Source organism: Mauremys mutica, chromosome 13 (assembly GCF_020497125.1).
Source record: "Mauremys mutica isolate MM-2020 ecotype Southern chromosome 13, ASM2049712v1, whole genome shotgun sequence".
Classification (NCBI taxonomy): Eukaryota; Metazoa; Chordata; order Testudines; family Geoemydidae; genus Mauremys; species Mauremys mutica.
Window position 1 is genome coordinate 30184863 of NC_059084.1, and position 23016 is coordinate 30207878.

Sequence of the window (23016 nt, forward strand, 5' to 3'; positions counted from 1 at the left end):
GGGCCCCAAGAGCCGTCCCCCTCCAGGCTCCGCCTCCCCAGCCCACAAGAGCTGTCCCCCACCTGGCTCAGCCCCACCCCCTGTCCCAAGAGCCATCCCCCTCCATACTCCGCCTCTCTGGTCTCAAGAGCTGCCCCCATCCAGGCTCTGCCCCACCGGGTCCCAAGGGCCATCCCCCTCCAGGCTCCGCCCCCCAGGGTCCCAAGAGCCATCCCCCTCCAGGCTCTGCCCCCTCCCCGGTCACAATAGCCATCCCCCTACAGGCTCGGCACCCCCGGGTCCCAAGAGTCGTCCTCCTCCAGGGTCCAACCCCCGGCCCCCAAGACCCGTGCCACTCCAGGCTCCGCTCCCGGGTCCCAAGAGCTGTCCCTCTCCAGCTACCACTAATGCACAAGTCTGCAGTTCGATGCTGGTGCCACCATGGGCTGCTCAGGTATCTGACCAGCCCTGCTTCTCAAGCCCCTGACCGCGGACAGCTGTGGCAATAAGGAATTATCCTGAATGCCAGCTGAGCTGTGGGTGAGTGCACTGCACCTACCGGCAGGGAGATGAGAATTCCATAGGGCTGCGGCTTTACAGCACTTTACAGCATGGCAAAAACTATCCAAGGTCTGACGACCCAGTGTGCACCGACCCAACATCCCCACTGGCTTCTCCATACTGACTGCTCGGATGAGTCCTGCCCCTTCCTCCCCAGACACTGAGCTGCAGCCCAGTGGCACAACGCCAGCTGGGGGCACGTGGCCTCGCTCTGGGCCCAGAGCGGGACGCACAGCATGGAGTGTGCGCCGCAGTCCCCAGGGGCAGGGGCTCACACTCACTTGTTGCAGTGCTGTTTCAGGTGCTTTTTGTAGCTGTCATCATGCAGGACTATCTCGGGGTTGCAGCTGGCCAGCCAGTCCGCGTTCTTTATCTCAGGGAGCAGCATCTGGTTCTTCGTCTTCTTCCCCTTCCTGCCCCTGGGCACTGGAGCTGACAGCCCTGCAACAGCAAGAGGGAGCACATTAGCGGCACTGCTTCAGGCCACACACCATCCTAACGGGCACCTGATAAATGCGCTGGATCAGACAGGACACAGACACTGGCTGGCAGGAGCAGTGCAGCTGGAAGGACTGAAAGCCAGTCCTTGTAATGCTCTTAAACCCTCATGCCACAGCTCAGGTGGGAGTGGGGGAGCCAGGGAGAAGGCAGGCATGGTCTCCAGCATACCCAGTGTGTCTGTCCAGGCACAATCCCATAGCAGAGCCAGATGTACATGGTGCCCTAGTTAGACCAGGTCAGGTTATGCCACATCCACACCTTCCCAGCAGCCTAAATGAATGGGGTAGTTCTGAGCGCAGGAGGTGGCTTGGCAGGACAGGCTGCTGGACGCCGCTGCTGGCAACCCCGCCCACAGAACGGAAGCAAGCTGGCCCGGGGTCTTGGCAGCCTGAACATCGACATTGTCAGATACAGGTCCGTGGAAAGATGTCAGGTTGTGTGCTGGGAGAGGGAGCAGGTGCTCCAACACCTGCACTCTGCCTGACACAACCCATCTCCCCGCTGCACACCAGCAGGCCCAGACCAGCCACAGCTCTCCCCAATACACACTGGCCCACACTCTCAGCAGTGCCATTGCACATCCACATCTCTCCGCACTGCTGCGCACAGCCAATGCTCAGCGCTTCCCTAACACACAAAGCAGACCCAGCTCAGGCTCTAAACTCAGCTCCACTGTAGCCCCACCAAAGCTACTCCAGCTTTCTCCCGATGGAGGTGAGAGCAGAACCCAGCACAGACATCAGAGCCAGATACTCCTGATGAGATGGCAGCCAAGCAGATCTGTACCCACGGCACATGCCAGTCAGAGTCCTCGCCTCTTATAGAATCATAGAATCTCAGGGTTGGAAGGGACCTCAGGAGGTCATCTAGTCCAACCCCCTGCTCAAAGCAGAGCCAGCCTTATGCCAGGCAGGTGGGGGCTGAGTCGTCCTTGGAGCCTATTCCCTGGACTGGTTCCCTGGCCACGTTTCCCTGTGTTTTTATTCCAACCAGTTCTTGCAGTTTCACTTCTTGCATGACTCCCTCTAGCCCTGGACAGGCCCAACTCACGCACACTTCCTCTCAGGAGAGGACCAGTTCCCCTTCAGCAGCTCTCCAGACCTTTCCCTGCTGTGGCTGCCATTGCACAGAGTCGGGGCATGGGCTGGAATTCAGTCCTGTATTGCCCACCGCACGCCCAGACTCGTGGAAGCAAAAGCCTCTCCAGGAGCTGACTCAGAGGTTCCGAGGTTTCCTCTTGCTAGGGATCCAGCTGGGTTACATTCAGTGCTGCAGCTGCAGTGCAGCGTTCATGACCCTCAATGGACCATGCCCCTTGCTCATTGCATTACTAAAATGTGAGCCCATAAGTGCCCCCCTATCAGTTTTACTAGTGCTCCATTCCATGCTAGTGCACCGGGGTACACCCAGTGATGCAGCCCTGCCAGCGTCCCAGGTGTGTGCCATGGTTCCTTTGGCCTGACCAGCACACGCCTGATCCCCCAGCCCCAGCCCATCCTACTGAGATGGCTCAAGTGCTGGACAAAATGACGATATTAACTCAGAACAGTAGGCAATGGCGTCATTCACGCTCAGGGAGAGATGCGATGGCCGTGAACATAACCCGACAGCACCAGGCACGGGGGAATTCCTGACTGGACCTAGGACTTCAAATCCACCACAGAGCCTGGCTGCTTTCTCCTGCACCGCATGGGAGAGCCTTGAGCTTTATACTGCTAACAGCCACTTCACAAACAGCCTCTGGCGTGCCCTGTGGAGCGGAAATGGGAGCAGTTGCCTCAGCTTTCAGCATGGCTCACCCATGACAAACTACTGAAAGGCAGCACAGCGAGCCAGCCGGAAAGGGCTGCCAAACTTAAAGAACATTGTGCCATGGATCGGGGTACCCACACAGTGCCCCGCCAAGGGGCTGCACTAGCTACTTGCCAGGCGCCGGGCCTCATTTGTATTAGATCTCAGTACCCCAGCTGAGGATTCCCCCCACCCTTTGTGAAGCCCTGAGGGATCTACAGACAAGCAGCGTCCCACAGGGAATGGCGACTACAGAATGGAGTGGAGTCATCTTTAACATAGTGTGGCTGCCTGCAGAGACCACAGGTCCAAGCATGCAGCCAGCACTGGCCACACCTCCATAGTTCTGAGACTAAAGACCACTATGGGCTGCACTCTGCAGGCGACATTTGCCCCCCATCCCTGATGGACCCAAGCCTGTTCACTGGTCTAAGTAACAATCTAGGCCTCAGGAACAGGCAGCTCAGGTTGGCCTGGTGCCCGAGCTCTCTAGCCCAAGATTCCCTCTCAGCTGGGCCAGGGCTGGCCATCTCCTGTATCAGAGAGCCCCTCTGCCATTGCCTGCAGGGGTCTGTATGCAAGTCAGCCCTGTGACCCCCAGGCTCCCACACAGTGGTTCCTTGTTGCCCAGCTCTGGCTGTTTGCGTGCCTTCTGGGATCTGCTCTAGTTTAACTCTCTAATCCTGGGCACTGAAAGCTGGGTATGCTGGCATCTGGCAGCAGAACAATAACTGTCGGGAGAGAAAGTACCTGAGTGATTTTGCAGGGCCTGGTTCTGGCCGTCCTTCGTCGGAGTGATCAGATCCCAGATAAAACTCTTAATCTTCTCATCTCCCTTGTAGTGTTTGACGCAATAGACCAGGAGGGCCCGGCAAATCATCTCCATGTCCTTCTCGTTCAGGTGCCACTTGAACCGTCCGTGGGTCAGGATATCCTTCCAGCGCCCCCAGCTGGAGGAGCAGAAACACACACCATAAACACTGCAAGTGACTGCACTTCTCTAGTGCCCTCCAGTGGGGAGCTCACAACGCTGTATGGGGCACTAATGGACAAAGCCTGGCCAGTCCCTGGGGAAGTAGGGAAACTGAGGAACAGAAAGGTGGTGGGATTCACCCAGCATCACACACTGGGTCAGTGGCAGAGGCAGGAAAAGACCCCAGTAGTCCTGACTCCCAGCCCATGCTCTAGTCACAAACCACACTTCCTCCCATAGACGTGGGGTTTGGGCACCCAGCAGGTCCCCCTGGCGGGGCACTAGCTGTGCAGCTCCCTGCCAGGTTCGTGCCCCCTCGTGCAGCAGCCTGCAACAGGCACAGACAGACAATAGCAAACATGTGACACCAAACCACCCGAGAGCCACAGCTGCACTAGGGGTCAGCCCGGCCTCACATGGTATGCAGAGCCCAGATGAGACTCACCCAAATATGAGCAGGTTCTTCTCAACGCGGAAGCACTCAGCCCGCAGGTAGCGCCGCGTCTTCTCATTGAGGCGCCGTGAGCGAGTGGGCCGCTCATCGGAGTCACTGTCCAGCTCCGAGAACTCCATCAGCTCATCCTCCTCGAAGGAGTTGTAGTGCTTGGTCTGCTTGCGGACACGGGGCCTGTCGATCACTAAGCTCTCCTGCAGGGGGAGACAGTGAGAGGCTAGTGTGCCCAGAACCACCCGGCAGACCCTTCCCTCTGCATGGTGCCCCCCTTGGCCGCTAGCACGAGGTGTGGGGCTGCTTCCCTCCTCTGTGCCACCTTCTGGCCTCAGCAACTCCTAGCACCACCCAGCTCTCTCCAAGCCTAGTATCACACCCAGCATCTGGTACCAGGCCCAGATGGCCTGTTCAACGCCCAGCCACTATGGACTGCCACCTACAATTAACTGTGGGTGCAAAAAATGGAGGTTACTTACTGTAACTGGAGGCTCTTTCAGACTCCACATGTGAGTAGGCAAGTACCCCATGCCCCTGAGTCTGAAAATTCTTCCAAGCAGTGTCCATTGGCCCGCACACACGCCATAGATCTTCTTGTGCTCCCAACCGAGGGTATAAGAGACAGTGCAGGCTGACGTCATTCCTCCTCTTATCGCAAATCCAACAGGATCTGAAGTAGAGGGGAGGGAGGACGGGTACTGGAATACAGATAGGGACCACACATCTTGAAGAACCTCCAGTTACAATAAGTAACCTCCATTTCTTCTTAGAGTGCTAGTCCCTGTGTGTATTTTACACGTGGATGATTGGCAAGCAGTGCTCAGACTGCAAGTGGGTGCTTGGAAGCTGGTAGCAAAGATGCTTGCAGCACTGCAGATCCCACTGCTGCGTCCGCGGCATGAACTAAAACACAGTGCATTGCGAACATGTGGACAGAACTCCAGGTGACCGCTTTGCAAATGTCTTGTAGCGGGACATCATGTAGGGGTGCTGTGGAGGTGGCCTGCGCTCTCGTGGAATGAGCTGTGACACCCACAGGGGAAGGGATCTTTGCTTCCCAATAGCACTCTAGGATGCATCCTGAAACCCACTTAGAAATCCTCTGGTTTGCCCACGCGATCTGCCTGAAATGGCAATAAAAAGTCTTGGTGATTTCTTAATGGTTTCGTTCTTTGCAGGTAGAACACCAGGGCATATCAGACAGAGAGGCAGTGAAGTCTCTTGTCTTCAGCAGAAGCATGAGGTTTTGGGAAAAGCACAGATAAGCGAATACTTTGGTTGATGTAGAATTCAGAAACAACCCTGGGGAGAAACTTAGGTGTAGGCGAAGGGAAACCTTTTCTTTGTGAAAAACTGTAATAAGGAGGGTCCGCAATGATGGCTCACAGCTTGCTCCTGGCTGAAATGATAGCTACTAAAAATACCACTTTCATGGACAGGCAGGTAGGTCATGGAACATGTTGCCATGGTCTCGAAGGGCGAATCAGTGAGTGTCAACAGTCACACTGTGGTGTGCCCACTGCGTGAATATCTCACTTAGGACTGAATTGTGCATCTCCCACGCATGGTCCATCGAGAAGTGACTGCTCAGTTTGGAGCTGTGGATACCCAGAAGGTAAGTGGCCTGCATCATGATGCGATTCCAGATGCACCAGTTCCAAAGTTTGATGGCTTCCAGCTTTAACTCCGGCAGGTGACGTCCACATGCATTCCATCATCTCAATGGTCTGGACTGTTCACAAGTAAGGAGACTGATGCAGTCATTGCAGGCACAAAATTGGGAAAAGCAGTGGGAAAAGATAGTATCTGTCCTGAGTCCCTATATAACCTGAATTCACTGGCATGGAAATGGGTGATGAAGTTTTTCACCCACATTTTGGAGACCAGTGAAATTCTCTGTGTGTAGCAAGAAGCCAAGGTCATTGCAGTCCTAAAGTCTGGGAAACCTGTGGATCACCCTTCTAGTTCTAGGCCAGTCTCTCTTGAGCACCACCTACAAGGTGATGGAGCGTATGATTCTGAACCAAATTGGGTCCCCAATGGACAGTAGCCTACCCAAGAAGCAAGCTGGTTTTCCACCGCACAGAAGTTGTTGTGATCAGGTCCTGGCTTTCACTACAAACATTAAGGCTGAATTCCAACGAAAACTCAAGATTGATAACGCTTTCATTGATCTGTCAGCAGCACGTGATGTAGTCTAGAAGGATGGTCTGCTACTGAAGCTGGCCAAAGTGAACCCATGTGTGGATTCTCAGGCTACCGAACACCATGCTTAGTGGTCAAAGGATGTTCGTATACCTCAGAGGCAAACCAGCAAGCTGCACACTTTAAATAATGGGCTACCACAAGGCTCTGTACTTGCTCCGACCCTCTTCAATGCACATGTGAGCGATATACCTGAAATGATAGCGCAGAATTTTGAGTATGCTGATGATATGGCACTCACAACTCAGGCTCATAGCTTTAAAGAACTTGAAGTGACCCTTACATCTGACCTTAAGATCACGGAGGAGTACTTCGAAAAATGGCGTCTGAGACCAAATTCGGGCAAATTGGTAGTCTCTACTTTCCACCTTGACAAGAGAATAGCACAAAACACTCTGTTGAGTTTTGTGGTGAAACTGTGCATTAAGACCCAAAGCCAACATATTTTGGCATCATTCTTGACCACACACTGACCTTGCATGACCACCTCAAGAGAGTAGCCTCCAAAGCAAAGACTTGCATCAACATAATTAGAAAGTTAGCAGGAACAAGCTGGAGATCAACTGCCTCAGTGCTACAAACATCGGCCTTGGCCCTGGTGTACTCAGTTGCAGAGTACTGTACACGGATGAGGACAAAAAGCTGCCATACCCAACTTGTGGACAGGCAGCTGAATTAGACCATGCGATTCATCATGGGAACTTTACAATCAACACCTCTGCTGTGGCTTTCTGTATTAGCAAACACTGAATCCCCAGCTATCCGTTGAGCTATAACCACAGCATGAGAACTTAAACACACCAGACTACACAGACCTTCCCATCTGGCAGGTTATGGATAACATACCCCACAATGCCTGAAATTGTGAAAACCACTTTGGACCACACGTGACCATCTCATGTCTCTGGATCTAGGCAGGGAATGGTGAAGTGTCTAGACCTCATCTACCATTCCAAACAAGCACATTATTACTGACACAACAAAATGCCCTCCCAGTTTTGACCTGCCACAGATACTTTGGACCACACTGAACTGCATTTGAATAAACCACAGAAGATGTGGCTACTTGAAGTACAAGTGGAAAATCAAAGACTCACCTTTGTGTGACTGCAGTGAGAGCATCCAAACCATCAAACACATCGTAATGCAGTGTCCCAAATCTGGATTCAAAGGTGAATTGGATGATATCCATGTCACAGAGAAGGCCTTGAAATGGCTTATAGATCTACAACTGCATCTATAGAATATTGCTTTGCAGATGCCATACATGCAATAGAGAGACAGAGAGAGCCAGTTTCCAAGCAGAGGGGACGAGACCTGGATCTGCCGTTTGTATCATGGTGGTGATATTGTCTGACATCACCTGTATATGGAAGGAGCGAATTATCAGAAGGAAAGCCTTGCATGCAAGGTGGACTACCCTCACTTCTCCTACGTTTATACGTAGCCTGGCCTCTTGTGGGATCCAGGTTTCCTGAGCAGTGTAGTTATTCAGGTGAACGCCCCACCCCAGAAGGGAGGTGTCAATCACAATGGTGGCTTTGAGGGTGGGCAGGCTGAAGGCAACACCCACCATGACCTTTTTCGGGTTCCACCACCAGGCGAGGTGGGCAATAACTCCAGCTGATGTGGTCCTTGTTTGGTGGATAGATCGAGTGGATCCAAGCTTGTAGGTATCGCAAGTGAAACCTGGTGAACAGTGTCATGTAAATGTGTGTGGGCATGTGGCCTAACAGTGAAAGGGACGTGCACTGTAGTTCTTGGTTTGCAGGTAATGCGTGAAACCAGTTTGCTCATTATGTGAAACTTGTCTGCATGGAGAAATGCTCTCACTGAAACCAAGTCCAATGTTGCTCCTATAAAGTTTATCGTCCTTGTGGCTAACAAAACAGACCTCTTTCTATTTTTGCAAACACCTAGAGCTACCAGAAGTTTTATGAGAAACTCAGTTGCCGACCTGACCTCCGCCAGGTGATGATAATAAATTGCATGAGGAGGGAGTGGCCTTGGCCTAAAAGGCTGTCTCTAGAGTTTCCTCCTGGGGGCTGGAGTGTAAATTTCCAGGGAACACAGAGAGTCCTTTGATGAATGCAGGGACTTGAATCCTTTAATGAATGCAGTTAGACAAACACCTGTCAGGGATGGTCTACATAATACTCAGTCCTGCCCTAAGTGCAGGGGACTGGATTAAGTGTCCTCTTGAGGTCCCTTCCAGTCCTATGATTCTATGACTCATCTGTTCTCTCACTAAAGATATTTGATTCACTAAAGGGGAAGTCCTAGATGGCGTTTTGGATCTCCCTAGAAAACCCTGATGATTGCAGCCAAAAATTCCTCCTGATCACTACGCCAGAGGCCAGACTTCTGGCAGCTGTATCCACTACTTCCATTATGGCCTGGAGAGCTGTTTTTGCCATTAGCTTTCCCTCATTTATAAAGGACTGAAATTGGGCTCTATCCTCTGTGGGAAGCTTATCTATGAAATTCGCAAGCCTAGAATAGTTATTGAAGTCATATTTCGCTAACAGAACTCGGTAGTTAGCAACACGAAATTGCAGGCCTCGGAGGAGAAGACCTTTTTTCCAAGGAGGTCCAGTCTTTTAGAGCACTTGCCTGTGGGGATGGTCCTTTGATAGTGTACCAAGCTCTTTCTGTAGCTACCTGTACCACCAGTGAGATGGAGGCAAGGTGGGAGAACAAAATATTCCTTAGTGGGAATATCTCCTCTCGGCTGTCTTCAGAGTAGGGGCACAGGATGCTGGATTGAGCCATACACTGTGGCTGGTTCTAGGCTGGCTTCATTAACCAGGAGGGCCATCTTGCTTGGTCCCTGAGGTTTCAAAATATCCAGAAGTTGGTGTTGAGGGTCCTGGGCTTCCTCCAGTGGGATCTGGAGGTCGCTGGCAACTCTTTGCAATAGCTCCTGGTACTGCCCATTGTCATCCAGCAAAGACAGAGAGGAAAAAGTGACCACTTCGTCCAGGGATGATGAAGAGACACCCATCAGAACCGTCACTACCTGCGGATCTGGGTCAACTTATTCCTCCTCGTACACTGACAGATGCAGTTGGCAGGCGGGAGAGGAGCAGTACAATTCTTCAGAAGGGCCCAGATGCTTAGCATACGGCTCCACGGACCCCAACAAGGCCAGAATAAGGGCATCGATCAGTTGTGGGGGACCTCAATGAAATCAGAACCAGAGGTGCCTGGGGAGGTCATACCCTGAGGAGTAGTAAACGTGACACTTAGACTGTCTGTCAGGGCTTTACAGTCTCCAGGGAGAAAATGGAGCAGTTACCACCTCCAACACCTCCGAGTCCAAAAACTGCTCTACCGGTAGTGGCTGGGCCATCGGTACTGGGGGGTCTTTAGCTGAGCTGGTCCTTAGGTTCTGTTTGTGTTAAGCCTCACCTGACCTGGACAAGCTCAGGGAGGGAGCACATCTCTCTCCTTATGCCCAGAAGTGCCCTCTACTCTCAAGGGAAGCCCTTGAGAGTAGAGAAGTCTTTGGGCTTAGGTACTGGAGGCTCTGCTCCTAGGCACGTGTTTGGAGGAGCACTGCTCATAAGTTGAGGCTGATGTACAGGGGGTCTCCCTGGCCTGGATCGGAGAGGAGCCTCATAGCCTTCTCCATCAGGTACTTCCTCAGGCGAAGCTCACGAGCTCCTCGGTTCCTGGGAGGGAAGGAGCAACAGATACAGCACTTTGCAGGGATATGTGCCTCACCTGGACAGTGGGGACAGCATTGATGTTCGTTGCTGATAGAGAAGGAGCACTGGCAAGACATGCAATTCTTGAAACATGGGCATAGTCCCAAACCTGGGGAAGGATTCCCCAACTGGGGAAAAAACCACACTTACTATGAACTTTAACTAACTAGTATGCTAAGAAAATAGCAATTTACAAATGCCTTTATAGGTGTTATAAGAGCTAGAGGAGGAGAAGACACAGGATTCCGACTCAGGCCAGGTGGTAGTAAGAAGGAACTGGAGAGGTGTCGGCCTGCAGTGTCTCTTATACCCTTAGTTGGGAGCACGAGGAGATCTATGGAGCAGGCCAATGGACACTGCTTGGAAGAATTTTTGGACTCGGGTGCATGGCACGCATGCGTACCCATGTGTGGAATACACATTGGGACCAGCACTCCATGAAGAATGAGTGTGTGTATGTGTGGCAAGGGTGGGAATGACAATCATTTGCAAGCACAAAATAGTGCCTGAGATACCACAGGCGAAAATTAGGCCCAACAGCTACAAAACTACTTACGCTTAGTAGCTGACTCATCTCTGACTCATGCCCCACTACTCCCAGGCAACACAAATGGTGGGGTAAATGCTGTGCTTCAGGGTGGAATAATTTACTTGTAGAGGGGGTAAAGGGATAGGGCTGTGACAAGAGAATCAGCCGATGGAAAGGTGCACAAAGGTGTAGGATATAACAGCACAAAAGCACCCCGCACCAACTGGAGTCACACCATACCCGTATTGGTTGCTGGTCCTGCTGAATCTCATCTCTCCAGTAACACAAAGTCAGAATCAGGCACACAGAGACACACACACACACACACATAGTCAAGCACACAAAAAGTCAGGCACGCAGACACACGCAGTCAGGCACAGGCATGCAGTCAGGCACACAGACACATATACACAGGCACACACACCTCTTTTCCTGTTAGAACAGTGAAATCTGAAGAGCTGCTGTGAAATGTTGCCCATTAAGCCTCCCCTTTGCTACCATCTAAGCCCATCTGCTGTTGCTGCCCTAGCTTGAATTTCAGAAGCCAGAACCCCTTGGGAGGCACTGAAGATGGCTGCACAGAGGTTTGAACTTGCCAAAGAAAGCTGGAAGGGAGAGGCCCAGCTGTTTGGCTGAGCATGCAGGCCCGGCAGAACATGCTCCGAGAGCAGGATCAGAGGAACAGACTCCATCTGTTCACTCTTTCTTCCAAGTAGGCAAAGCCCTCATTCTTTGCGTTTAATGTTCTCTTCTAGAAACATCTTCTACCACGGACGGGGCAGGCAGGTGCCACAGGGAGCTGGGGCTGGGGTGGCTGGTACTGGCTAGGAGATGTTCCCAGAGGCTATGCCGTGAACATTCCTGAGGCTCTGCTGCTGGAGAAAAGGCCGACTAGCAAGTGTCTGGAAATAGCCTGGCCTCTCAGGATACTTCAGCTGCCATATTTACCCACTATCACTACTGGGTAAAGAGAAGTTTACATATGTGCAGCATGGCAGCAGACACAGCAGAACAACCTGCAAACACTCAGTTATCCCAGTGACCCACCCAAGCGCAGGACAGCTGAGAGGATTCCCTGGCTGTGCATTTACTGTCTGCATTTCTCTTATCTTGGACAACAGCAACAAGCTAGTCAGTTCCACTTCCCGGTTCCCCTGCACTAGCCCAGTGCTGTGATGTTGGATTGCAAACATCTCCATCCAACATTTTTAATTCACAGCAATGCCCCCGTTGTTTTATTGATGAGGTTTCTGTTCATATTAGGTTCAATAGAGGGTTTTTTCTTTTAGCAGACAAAGCCCAATGGTTGGGCCTGACCAATGCTCTCTTGGAAACAAACCCAGACAATACAAAGCCAGGCAGAGGGCACTAATATACACAGGCTTTACGGGGCGGCATAGGCATGATCAGAACAGCGTGACTCCTATGGCCTGGGGATTCCAACCCCCACCCCCATAGCAATATGTCATGCACCCAGACTCCACTGCACTCCCAAGGCACTTTAAAGTGAATTAAGTAACCCTCTCCTCACGGGAATTATTAGTCACTTTCATTCACAAAAACAGACCAGGAGAGGAAGAAGCTGTGCTGCTGCTGTCGCCTTGCAAACCCCCTAGCACGACACCAGCTCACCCACAGGAGCTTCCTTTCAGCAGGAAAGTGTCCCCAAATTCTGCCCTGTCAATGCAATAGGCTCCAAGGCACAGGGCTCCTCTCACTGCACCACGCTCTGACAGCAATGGCTGCAGCCTAACCAGATCCAACTTCTGCAAGATGCGTGTGTACACATGTGCACATATAGGGAAGGGAAGGGAAGGAATTTGGGCCAAACAGATGCAAACAAAGGAATTTAAGTACAATTCTTCCATTCCCTTTTACAAAGCTGATGTATAAATCACCAGCCCCTCCCCCACGGACATGCTAGGGCAGTGGTCAGTAACCTGTACTCCTGCTCTTTTTGCGGATACAGACTAACACGGCTGCTACTCTGTAACCTGTAGATTGTCCTCGACACTTTCCCAGCTGATTACGATCTCTAGCCACTAAAAGTCCGGTGGTGTAGCAGGGCTGCCGCTAAGGCAGGCTTCCTGCCTGCCCTGGCCCCACACCACTCCCGGAAGCGGCCAGCACACCCCCACAGCCCCAAGCAGAGTGTGGGGGGAGAGGGGTCTCTACTGCTGCTCCTGCCTGCAAACACCATACCTGCAGCTCCCATTGGCCGGGGGCCGGGAACCGGGAACTGCGGCCAATGGGAGCTACGGTGGGCGGTGCCTGCAGAGAGGGGCAGTGCGGGGAGCCACTTGCTCCCCCCCCCCCAACATTGGCCCCTTCTGGGAGTGGCATGGGGCTGAGGCAGGCCGGGAGCCTGAATTAGCCCTGCTGCACCGTGGACTGGGAGCTGCCTGAGGTAAGTGCTGCCCGGCGGGAGCCCACACCCCAATCCCCAGCCCTAAGCCCCCTCCCAGAGCCAGCAACCCATACCCCCTCCTCCACCCTGAACCCCCTCCTGCACCCCAACACCCCGCTCCAGCCCTGACCCTGCTCCCAGAGCCAGCACCACACACTCCCCTCCTGCACCCCAACCCTCTGCCCCAGACTCAGCCTGGAGCCCCCTCCCACACTCTGAACCCCTGAGCCCCAGCCCAGAGCCTGCACACCCTCTTGAACCTCAACCCCCTGCCCCAGCCCAGTGAAAGTGTGTGTGTGGGGCGGGGAGAGCGAGCAACAGAGGGTTGTGGGGGGGTGGGATGAGTGGGATGGGGCTTTGGGGAAGGGACAGGGAAGATCCTGAGTTGTACTTAAATTCAAAAAATGATCTTGTGAGCAAAAAGTTGGAGACACTGTGCTAGGGTGAGCCATGGGGACTTTCAGCCTGCAGCAATAGCAGTGCTGGTTTGCAGTGATGCCTCTTGAGCAGAGCACGGATACTGCATCTCACAGACCGACCCATATTTCCACAGGATTCCCTGGGACATTGCCTCTGGGTGCAGCCCAGGCTGTCAGGGCCTCCCGCAGCCGGCAAGCCACATGTGGCAGCTCCTGGTTAGCATTTTACCATCACCACGATGCTGCAACAGCTCTTTAAAATTCCTCCGTGTCGCCACTGGGATGGGCAAACAGCACACTAATAACAGCCTGGGCATGAAGGGATAAGTCCACTGTTGAAATTAAACAGGGCTCCGTGAGGTACGATAGACCCCTGGCACCCCTCTCTGATGAGAGCCGCTCCCCACAGAGCCGCCTAATTGCCATTCAGCTGGATTTCTGGTTTAATGCATACACTAAATGATAGAAAAAAAACTGCTGGAGGCCTGGGGTTAGCGCCTCAGCCACGGAGGGATCAGGGCCAGGCAGCGGCTTCGGTGACTCCTGGTAAATGCTCAGTCCTGCTGTTGGGGCAGTGAGCGCCCCGAGTACTTGGGCGAGGGATAGCTCAGTGGTTTGAGCATTGGCCTGCTAAACCCAGGGTTATGAGTTCAATCATTTAGGGATCTGGGGCAAAAATCTGTCTGGGGATAGGTCCTGACTTATGAGGAGAGGCTGAGGGAACTGGGATTGTTTAGTCTGCAGAAGAGAAGAATGAGGGGGGATTTGATAGCTGCTTTCAACTACCTGAAAGGGGGTTCCAAAGAGGATGGATCTAGACTGTTCTCAGTGGTAGAAGATGACAGAACAAGGAGTAATGGTCTCAAGTTGCAGAGGGGGAGGTTTAGGCTGGATATTAGGAAAAACTTTTTCACTAGTAGGGTGGTGAAGAACTGGAATGGGTTACCTAGGGAGGTAGTGGAATCTCCTTCCTTAGAGGTTTTTAAGGTCAGGCTTGACAAAGCCCTGGCTGGGATGATTTAGTTGGGTTTGGTCCTGCTTTGAGCAGGGGGTTGGACTAGATGACCTCCTGAGGTCCCTTCCAACCCTGAGATTCTATGATTCTATGATGCTTTGAGCAGGGGTTGGACAAGATGACCTCCTCAGGTCCCTTCCAACCCTGAGATTCTATGATTCTACTAACAAGGTCAGTGGGGCAGAGACAGCTGCTCCCATGAGAACCCTGGCTAGGTACTGGCTGGTACACAGAGCAGCCTGTCCTTGTTATGGCAAACCCCCACCTCTGCCCACCCACTGCTCCCTACCTGGCCCATGGGCCAGGAATCAGTGAAGGCCATGGCAGGAGCTGGCATGGGAGCGGACAGCGGGAGGGAGGGGCATGCCTGCGATGCTGCCTGTGGGGGTCGCCCTGTGTTCCAGCACTCAGCCAGGTGCTGAGGAGGAGTGAGCACTTCTTAGCACTCTGAGGCTTAAGTGAATAAAATAGCCAGGATCCCTGGTGCAAAGCCACCTGGCCAGCCCCATTATGAAACGGCATCCACCCCTCCTCCCCACAGAACTAGAGGGGCTGAATCCACCTCCAGGGTTGCTGGGTCAAGAAGGGCCCCAAGGCAGATGGACAGGGCTTCAGGCTGTGCTAAAACACGTTTCTTCCTGAGTGCTGGGAGCTGCAGCCAGTTGCAGTCCATCACCCACATGGCAGCAGAGCCAGGAGAACCCAAGTACACAGCACCAGGCAATAAATGCAGCTGAGGACCCATGTGCTCCCTCCAGGGCAAGGCTTTCTTGGATGGGCATGACCATAAGGCTGGGTCAGACCACGGGTCCATCTAGCCCAGTATCCTGTCTTCTGATAGTGGCCAATGCCAGGTGCTTCAGAGGGAATGAACAGAACAGGGCAATTATCAAGTGACCCCCTTTTGTCCACTCCCAGCTTCGGGCAGTCAGAGGCTTAGGGACACCCAGAGCATGGGGTTGAAACCTTGACCATCTTGGCTAGTAGCCATAGATGGACCTGTCCTCTATGAACTTATCTCGTTCTTTTTTTAACAGTTATAGTTTTGGCTTTCACAATGTCCCCTGACAATGAGCTACTGGACACTTGGGCTCTGCACTTGCACCGACCGCAGCCCTGGGAGCGCAGCACTGCAGCACACCAGTTCTGCCTGAGGGGGAGGGCTTGGGATCCACACAGCCTACAGCTGGGTTTGTTAGCAATGGAGACGTGTGCATGTGTGGCTGCCCAGAGGAGCATGGAGGAGTGTGCAGATGCACAGAGGAGCATGCGTGCGTGTGGAGGAGCGTGCGTGTCCATGGAGGAGCATGGCTGCCCGTTTTCAGGCCGTACTCTACCTTTTCATTCTTTGCATCCGTGTCCAGCTCTGCTATCTTAGCCCACTTCTGCCAGAAGTTGGGGTCATCCAAGGAAATGTCAGTTCTGTTCCCTGAAGCGACAAAGCTGGCCTGGGGGTGAAGAAAGAGTCAGTTAACAGTCTGCAATCCATCCTCAGCAACAGCAAGAGAGGCTGTGTGCTCCCACCTGCCCCCTGTCTGTACAAAGAAGGGATCACTACCAGCCACCTCTTCATTTGCTAAGGGGGGTCAGGAGCCAGGTTTGTTTCCAGCCCCCTGGAAATTCAGTCCTGGCAATGGATAAGAGGTGGGACAGCCCCACCCCATCCAGCAGTGCCCAGATTGCCAGCCTTGGGAGCACAATGCAATACCGCTTTCATGGGCTCCCTCCTCTATAGCAGGCGCCTCAGCTGAGCTCTGATAGCACTGATGTATGGTGCACTGCACTCTCCCTGCCCAGTGATGGGAGTGCACAGCAGAGCCAGCCATTACCCCTGTGCTTCAAGAATGGACACTGAGCTGGTGTCTCTGCTCCAGAGGCACAGGGAGAGCAGTACTGCAAGAATAACGGCTCTGCATCCCCAGACTGCTTGCAGCCCCTGCTATCAAGCATGAGTGCGCTGCTGCTCCTCTAGCAGGGGTTCCATGGGGCAGACAGACCCACAGATGATGCACACATGGCAGCAGGGGTTCCATGGGGCGGAGAGACCCACAGACGCTGCGCACATGGCAGCAGGGGTTCCATGGGGCGGACAGACCCACACATGTTGTGCAGATGGCAGCAGGGGTTCCATGGGGCAGGGGCTGGACAGACTTTGGATAAATGTGCTCAGGCCCCCAGGACAAGGCCAACCCTGCAAATTCCCCTGGGATCTGTAAGAGAAGCTCATCTCTTTCCTTCTCACACTTCTTCCCCACAACAGAGGGCGCAGGCCTGGCTCAGCCCTGAGGGATCGAGGACAATGGCTCTAGCAGAGGGGCGGGAGGAACACACAGCCAGCCCTGCCATTGGGATACAGCTGGCAATCACTAGAAGGAGCAGACTCCAGCTCCCTCTCCAGGGCCATGGGGCCTCCAGTGGTCCCTGCTGAACAGGTTCTGGACCAGGCAAGGTCTCTATACAGCCAACCAGTATCGCTGGGGCCTTCATGACAGCCCTTTGTGCAGCTGCGGTGCAACATAGACGATGACACACACTGTCGAGGAATGCCTGCTGACTAGGTTCAGCGGTGGCCTAGAAGAACTGCATCACGCCACTGAAGATGCCATTGCGTGGGTAGATGACTATGCACACGCTAAATAAATAAACTGATGTGCAAGCGAGCAAATCTGCCAAGTACAAGGGATCTCCTCAGAACAGAGCAGCATCTCCTGGAGGTTCCTGAGGTGGGGGAAGGGATCTTTTCTAGAGCTGAGAACAGAACCCCCGTCTCACTCTAACTGCTAGAGAACACTCCCCAGCCCAGCATGGATCGTCCAGACACGGTGAGGAACACAAGAGCCTGGGGAAGGCTTCACAAGAGACATCCATCCTGGGTGAACTGGACAGAGGCCAAGCTGAGCTGCTCACATGGCCACCCCTCGCTGCCACATGCTGGCCACGGCTTTCCCTCCTACTCCTGTTGGTGTTCCCATCCGGCGCCCTCCCATGCTGCCCCGCTTTCTGTACCACCTGGACTCAGCTCATGACCTAAGCCTGCCCTTGGAGCGCCTGTGAGTCCGTGCAGGGCAATGGCTCAGCAGGGATGGGACGCAGGCTGCACTGACACACACAGGGGAGCTCAGAAAGCAACAGGCCAAGCCAAGAGCAGGGAAACGAAGTCTGTGTCCCATCTGCCCAGTGCACCCCGGCCTCGCCCACCCAAAGCAGGCAGGCAGCCCCCCGGGCAGCACGCGCAGCACCTTAGCAAAGGTGGAGCCCTTCCCCTCCGACTGGATAGTGATCGTTTGGGTTCTGCGCTGCAGGATCTGATCGATATCTTCCTCGCAGAACTTGGAGCCTTCATCTTCCTCGTCCATTAAAGCCCCGTACGCTCCTTTCCGTAGCAAGTCCTCGACCTCCATCTTTGAGAGCTGCTGCACCTGCAGAAGATACAGGATGTCAGCATTGTGCCAGCCGCCCGAGAGCTGGGGCTGACCTGGGAGCGCAGGCATGAGGGATGGAGGCTCCCTCCCCAAGCCAGCCCTTGAAGGCAGAGGCATCTAACAGCCCCAGAGCCATGGTGCTAACTGGAACCGCAGTGCCATCCCTGCAGATGGTGCCTGGTGTGAGTGCCTGCAATGACTGTGCTAGACTGCAGCTGAATGCCCCCAGACACAGCCCGCTTCTGACCCCAGAGTGGACAGGGAGGGATCTGGGTGAGATCAAACAAACACTCAGAGGGAAAGTGAGGCAAAGGGCTGGGTAAAACCACAGCCCCTCTGCCGGGCTGCTCCCTGGAACTCCTGTTAACGCAGCTGCCCTTCCCAGCAGGGGACCTGCCCACACACTCCCAGCAGGGCTCTGCAGCTCCCTCTGGCCTAGAAATAATCCAGTCAAGCTACAAGACATCACCTTCTCCACACGGGTACCTGGCTCTTCTCCTACCCCCACCCCTCCCTAGGGAGTCAGGGCTGTCACACGGGTGTGCTGGATCTTTAAGCTATCTTGTTTATGATGCCATGGCAAAGGACAGTTACCTGTTCCGTAACTGGCGTTCTTTGAGATGTGTTGTTCAAGTGTATTCCACAGTAGGTGTGCGTGCTCACCACATGCACCGGTGCCGGAAGTTTTTCCCTTAGCAGTACCCGTAGGGGGGAGCACAGCTGCGACCCCTGGAGTGGCGCCTCTATATTGCACTATAAGGGGAGCCGCGCGCTCCCCCCACCCTCGGTTCCTTCTTGCCACACAACTCCGACAGAGGGGAAGGAGGGCGGAATGTGGAATACACCCGTCCCTTCCAACCCTGATATTCTATGATTCTATGAACAGGTAACTGTCCCTTCTTCTTCGAGTGATTACTCATGTGTATTCCACAGTAGGTGACTCCAAGCTATATCTGATGGAGGTGGGTAGGAGTTTAAGGGTTTCCGGGATGGAGCACCGCCCTACCAAACCCGGCGTCATCCCTTGCTTTTGAGACAATCGCATAGTGCGAGGAAAAGGTGTGGACAGAGGACCACGTGGCAGCCCTACATATGTCCTGGATAGGGACATGGGCTACATAGGCGGTCGATGAGGCTTGCGCTCTCGTAGAATGCGCCTTTACGATAGGCGGCGGGGGAACCCCTGCCAAGTCGTAACACGTGCGTATGCAGGAGGTGATCCATTGGGAAAGGCGCTGGGTGGAAACTGGTTGCCCCCTCATGCGCTCTACCAACACAACGAACAGTTGCGAGGATTTCCTGAACGGCCTGGTTTGGTCCAGGTAAAAGGCCAGCGCTCTACGTATGTCTAGTGTGTGTAGGCATCGTTCCTCGTTGGAGGAATGGGGCTTAAGACAGAGTACTGGTAGGAAAATGTCCTGATCCATATGGAAGGCAGAGACCACCTTCAGAAGAAACACAGGGTGTGGGCGAAGCTGGACTTTATCCCTGTGGAAGACCGTATATGGGGGTTCTGAGGTCAAGGCCCAAAACTCCGAGACACGATGGGCTGAGGTGAAAGCCACCAAGAATGCCACTTTCCATGACAGGTGGGACCAGGAACATGTGGCCAAGGGTTCAAATGGAGGACCCGTTAGGCGGGATAGCACTAGATTCAGATCCCATTGCGGGACCGGGGCCCTGGCGTATGGGAATGCACAAATTAAGCCCTTGAAGAAGCGGGAGGTCATCTGATGGGAAAAAACGGAGTGACCTTGCACCGGAGGGTGGAAGGCTGAAATGCCTGCTAAATGTACCCTGACTGAGGCAGGAGCTAGTCCTTTGGTCCTAAGGGACAGGAGGTAATCGAGAATGAGCTGGAGGGATGCGGATGATGGGGAGGCGCCCCGCTCCCCAGCCCACCTAGAGAACCTAGACCATTTGGCAAGGTACGTCCTTCGTGTGGACGGCTTTCTGCTCTCCAGCAGAATGCGTCTGACATCCTCTGAACACCTTCCCTCCTCGTTTAACCATGGAGCAACCACGCTGTCAGGTGAAGCGCGGCCAGGCTGGGATGAAGAAGGCATCCCCTCTCCTGGGAGAGGAGATCCGGGCGCAGCGGCAGCCTCCGCGGCAGGGGCCGCTAGAAGTTGCAGGAGGGTCCCGTACCAATGTTGGCGGGCCCAATCCAGGGCTATGAGAATAACCCTCGACCTGTCTGCCTTTACTTTTTGCAGGACCTTGCCTATCAGTGGGAACAGTGGAAAGGCATAGAACAGTTGGCCTGACCACCGGAGGAGGAATGAGTCTGAGATCGGCCCCCTTTCTACCCCTGCCCTGGAGCAGAACTGGTGGCAGCGTCGGTTCTGGGTAGTTGCAAAGAGGTCAACCCGGGGAGCTCCCCACTCTCGGAAGAGCTGTCGGGCGAACTCCCAGTGGAGTGACCACTCATATTGGCAGGAAAACAGCCTGCTGAGGTGATCGGCTTGCACATTGCGCATGCCAGGTAGGTGGAAGGCCCGTAGGGAGATATCGTGGGCGATGCAAAACTCCCATAGGTCCAAGGCTTCCCGGCACAGGGCCGAGGAATGCATGCCCCCCTGCCTGTTGATATAATACATCGCGGCCATGTTGTCCGTGAGGACTCTGACCTCCTTCCCGCAAAGGTGCAAACTGAACGCTATGCACGCCAGGCGTACTGTCCTGAGCTCCCTGATGTTTATGTGGAGGGACAATTCCAAGGTCGACCATCTGCCTTGGGTTTGAATGTTCCCTATATGGGCTCCCCAGCCCAGATCCGAGGCATCCGTCACCAGGTCTAGTGAGGAAGGGGCTTCTCGGAAGGGAATCCCGTTCAGCATGTTGCTCAGGAGGGACCACCACTGCAGAGTGGCCGCTGCGTTGGGTGGTATCGTGACAACCTTGTCTAGGCTGTCCCTGGACTGGGAATACTGGGAGGCCAACCAGAGCTGGAGGGGCCTCATTCTGAGCCTGGCATGCCGCACTACGGACGTGCATGCTGCCATGTGACCTAGGATTTGAAAGCACACTCTTGCCGTGGTCACAGGGAAGGTCGTGATGGAGGCAATGAGACTTTTGAGTGTCTCAAACCTGTCCTGGGGAGAGGCTGTGGCCTCTAGGGAGTCTAGCAGGGCCCCTATGAAGTGTATGTGCTGGACCGGTACCAATGTGGACTTGGCCTCATTCACCACTAGGCCCAGACCTGCGCATATGGACAGCAGGAATTGCATCTGTGCCTGTATTCGGGACCAGGAGTTGCCCTTGAGGAGCCAATCATCCAGGTAAGAGAAAATTTGCAGCCTGTTCCTCCGGAGGTGGGGTGCCACCACCACCATGCATTTGGGAAAAACCCTGGGGACCATGGAAAGGCCAAAAGGGAGGACCGCAAACTGATAATGGTCCTACCCTACCAGGAAAAAGAGGAAGGGCCTGTGACCCATGAAAATAGGGTGGAAATACGCATCCTGGAGGTCCAGGGACGCGAACCAATCCCCTGGGTCTAAGGAGAGAATGATGGAGGTCAAGGATACCATGCGGAACTTGTAACGGACCATAAACCCGTTGAGATTCCGCAGGTCCAGGATGGGCCGGAGCCCGCCTTTCGCCTTTGGGATCAGGAAATACTGGGAGTAAAACCCCTTGCCCTGGAATTCTACTGGTACCCTCTCTACCGCGCCCAGGTCGAGGAGGCGCACCACCTCCTGGCTTAGAAGGGGGACATGTTCCGGTTCCCCGAGGTCCTCCTGGGGCAGGGGATGGTGGAGGGGGGGTGAAATAGTGCTGAGAACCCACTAGTCCGATGTTATATGGGACCATTCCACTTGGAATGCAGATAAACGGTTGCAGAACACAAACTTTATTAACTGGGGGGCTTCCGCGGCAATAGGCCCGGTGGCTCCCCGCAAAGAGTCAAAAACGCCTCTTCCCCTGCTTCTTGCCCTTCAAGGGACCTGGTCGCGGGGCCGAGCGGGACTGACGCTGGGACCTGTGTCTCTGCTCCCTCAGTCTCTTGGGCGGGGTCTCCTATCTGCCCCTAGCGGGAGGTGCTGAGGTCTGCGGCCTAGGTTTGTCCTTTGCTAGCGGGACATATAGGCCCAGAGTTTGCAGGGTGGCGTGGGAGTCTTTCATCCCATGCAGGCGGACATCAGTTTGGTCCGCAAATAGCGCTTTCCCATCAAAGGGAAGATCCTGCATCAAGGACTGGGACTCTGCAGACAGACTGGACAGGAGAAGCCAGGACACCCTATGCATAAATATAGCCGAGGCCATAGAACGGGCTGCCGTGTTGGCTGCGTCCGAGGAGGCCTGGAGGGCTGCTTTTGCCGCTGCTGCCCTTTCCTCAACCAGAGCCTTGAACTCCTTTTTATCCCGCTCCGGGAGAAGAGGCTCGAACTTCGGTAGAGACCCCCATAAGTAAAAATCATAGCAGCTCAAGAGGGCTTGGTCGTTGGCCACCTTGAACGGGAAGCTCGTGGAAGAATAAACCTTCCTGCCAAAAGAATCCAGTCTCCTGGCATCTTTGTCCTTGGGGGTGGGCACAGGCTGACCATGGCATTCCCGGTGGTTGACTGACTCCACCACCAAAGAGTTGGGTGCTGGGTGGGAGTACAGGTACTCGTGTCCCTTAGCTGAGACAAAGTACTTCCTCTCCGCTTTTTTGGAGATAGGTGCCAAGGAAGCTGGGGTTTGCCATAGAGCAGTCGATATGTTGGCTATCCCTTGGTGGAGAGGCAGGGCCACATGGCCCGGTGCCGAGGAGGACAGCACATTGAAAAGGGTGTCCAACGGCTCCTCCAGCTCCTCAGCCTGGAGTTGGAGATTTGAGGCCACCCACTTGAGGAGCTCTTGATGAGCCTTAAAATCCTCCTGTAGAATGGGCGGAGGGGCCGCTATGGTCTCCTCCAGCGCCAGCGAGGGGGCCAGGCCGGCTCCCAGGGCATCGGGAGGTGCCGGTGGTTCGATCCCCAAGACCGAATCCGGACCTAGTACCGCCTGCTCGGTACCCGTCGACTTTTGACTCTATCGTTGGGGGGACACCGAATGGGCAAGGGTGAGG

General features: G+C 54.2%; 1 protein-coding gene and 1 long non-coding RNA gene across 10 annotated transcripts in view; one reads left to right on the plus strand and one right to left on the minus strand.

Moving 5' to 3' along the window:
* Window positions 1-23016, minus strand: part of CHD6 (chromodomain helicase DNA binding protein 6) — a 217412-nt gene that overhangs the window by 48503 nt on the left and 145893 nt on the right. For all 9 annotated transcript variants that reach the window (XM_044985565.1, XM_044985564.1, XM_044985558.1 and 6 more), the window contains 5 exons: window positions 17778-17957; window positions 15876-15986; window positions 4251-4453; window positions 3583-3782; window positions 822-981 (listed from right to left, as the gene is read on the minus strand). In XM_044985565.1, coding sequence (XP_044841500.1) covers window positions 822-981; window positions 3583-3782; window positions 4251-4453; window positions 15876-15986; window positions 17778-17957 — 854 coding nt within the window. The remainder of the gene's footprint in view (window positions 1-821; window positions 982-3582; window positions 3783-4250; window positions 4454-15875; window positions 15987-17777; window positions 17958-23016) is intronic.
* On the plus strand, window positions 20189-22363 carry LOC123348145. The gene is made up of 3 exons (XR_006573176.1): window positions 20189-20445; window positions 21155-21241; window positions 22141-22363. It is a non-coding gene; the product is annotated as an uncharacterized LOC123348145 (long non-coding RNA).